The following is a 1,440-nucleotide window of genomic DNA, read 5'->3' as shown; positions in this document are numbered from 1 at the left end:
GGTTCAAGATGGATTGGCATCAAACTTTGCCTCTTTAACAAAAGTACTGTATGACTTTCATAAAATACTAGAAGATGGCAGTAACTGTGGGAGTCCTTTAAAAAAACTAGTAATCAACAATTTTGATGATGAACAGATTTGGCAACAACTGGAATTGCAAAATGAACCCGCTTTACAGTATTTCCAGAAAGCAGTTAGCAAAACAATTAAAGACAATAATATCAGTCTTCTTCCGGAGACTGAAGAGCAGGCCTGTGAAGAGTACGGCTCAAAGATGGAGTCTGATGGGCAGGAGGACCCAGAACAAGACTCGAAGCAGCTAAGTGGTGATGATGTTAAACAACATGAAAGTGTGGAACATCTGAACAAAATAGATCTGTACAAAAGCCCAGATTTCACTGATGAGGATTCGGACTTTGATTTTTCTATCAACAAGTTGGAACAGCAGAGCCAGAAACAAAACAAAGTCTCTAGGAAACAAAAAGAAAAATCAATAGTAGATGATACATTTTTTAAATTATCTGAAATGGAGACCTTTTTGGAGAGCATGGAAAAAGAAGAAGAGAAAAAAGATGACGAAGAAGATATTGATTTTTTTGAAGATGTTGATTCTGATGAAGATGAGGGAGGACTATTTGGAAGTGAAAAACTTAAGTTAGACAAAAGTTCTAGAGACTTGAAATACAAAGATTTCTTTGATCCAGTTGAAAGTGATGAAGACTTAGCAAGTGGTCATGATGAACTGGGTTCAAATGAAGAAAAAATAGCTGAAGAAGAAGAAAGCATTTTTGAAATGGATGAAGATAGTGACATTGAGGAAAGTGAAGATAGTAAACATTATAAAGAAGGTTTGAAAAGAGTGACGTTTGCTTTGCCAGATGATGAAGAAATTGAAGATAGAAATATTTTAAATATAAAGAAAGATTGTGATGAAATGAAATCGTCTTTTGAAAAAAGACAGGAAAAGGTGACTATTAGAGATTGAAGGACTATTTTACATCTTTAATATGACTGTAATTAAAGTCACAGGTTGCCAACTAATCTACCCTGTCTTTCTTGATAAAACTATTAACAGTCCTTTGCTAAAGGTTCAAAAATGCTTGCTGCTCTCTAAAAATCACACCATGTAGGTGTACTCAAAAGTAGCTGCTTTGCAAAGAGCCCCCCTCTGGCAGCCTGTGGGTTTCATATTCCTCTGATTGGAGCTGCCCAGCACCTGTGGCTTTTCTCCTAATGGTCTGTCCTGTGAGTCTTTCTTTGTGTCTGTTTGAACTGATCTTTCTCTAAGGTTCTCTACAAAGGACTCATTAGAATGCCACATGGTTTTAAAATAATTTTTTTCTTTAGATGAATGAAAAAATAGCATCTTTGGAAAAAGAACTATTGGGGGGGAAACCATGGCAGCTTCAAGGGGAGGTAACAGCGCAGAAGAGACCAGAA

The 1,440-nt window shown here is 36.4% G+C and overlaps 1 protein-coding gene across 1 annotated transcript; it reads left to right on the top strand.

Annotated features, from left to right (window-relative positions):
* Positions 1-4: 4 nt before the first annotated feature.
* On the top strand, positions 5-1,434 carry LOC102877140 (U3 small nucleolar ribonucleoprotein protein MPP10-like; the record flags this gene model as incomplete). The annotated part of the gene is made up of 2 exons (XM_006903535.1): positions 5-967; positions 1,348-1,434. Coding segments are annotated over 2 exons (1,050 nt in total), but the record flags the coding sequence as incomplete, so codon positions are not given.
* Between the last annotated feature and the right edge of the window lie 6 nt (positions 1,435-1,440).

The sequence above is a fragment of the Elephantulus edwardii genome, unplaced genomic scaffold, assembly GCF_000299155.1.
Source record: "Elephantulus edwardii isolate Elephantulus edwardi_28Jun2011 unplaced genomic scaffold, EleEdw1.0 scaffold05001, whole genome shotgun sequence".
NCBI classification, from domain to species: domain Eukaryota; kingdom Metazoa; phylum Chordata; class Mammalia; order Macroscelidea; family Macroscelididae; genus Elephantulus; species Elephantulus edwardii.
Note: the sequence above shows the minus strand (reverse complement) of the source record. Positions and strands in the feature narration are given on the sequence as shown.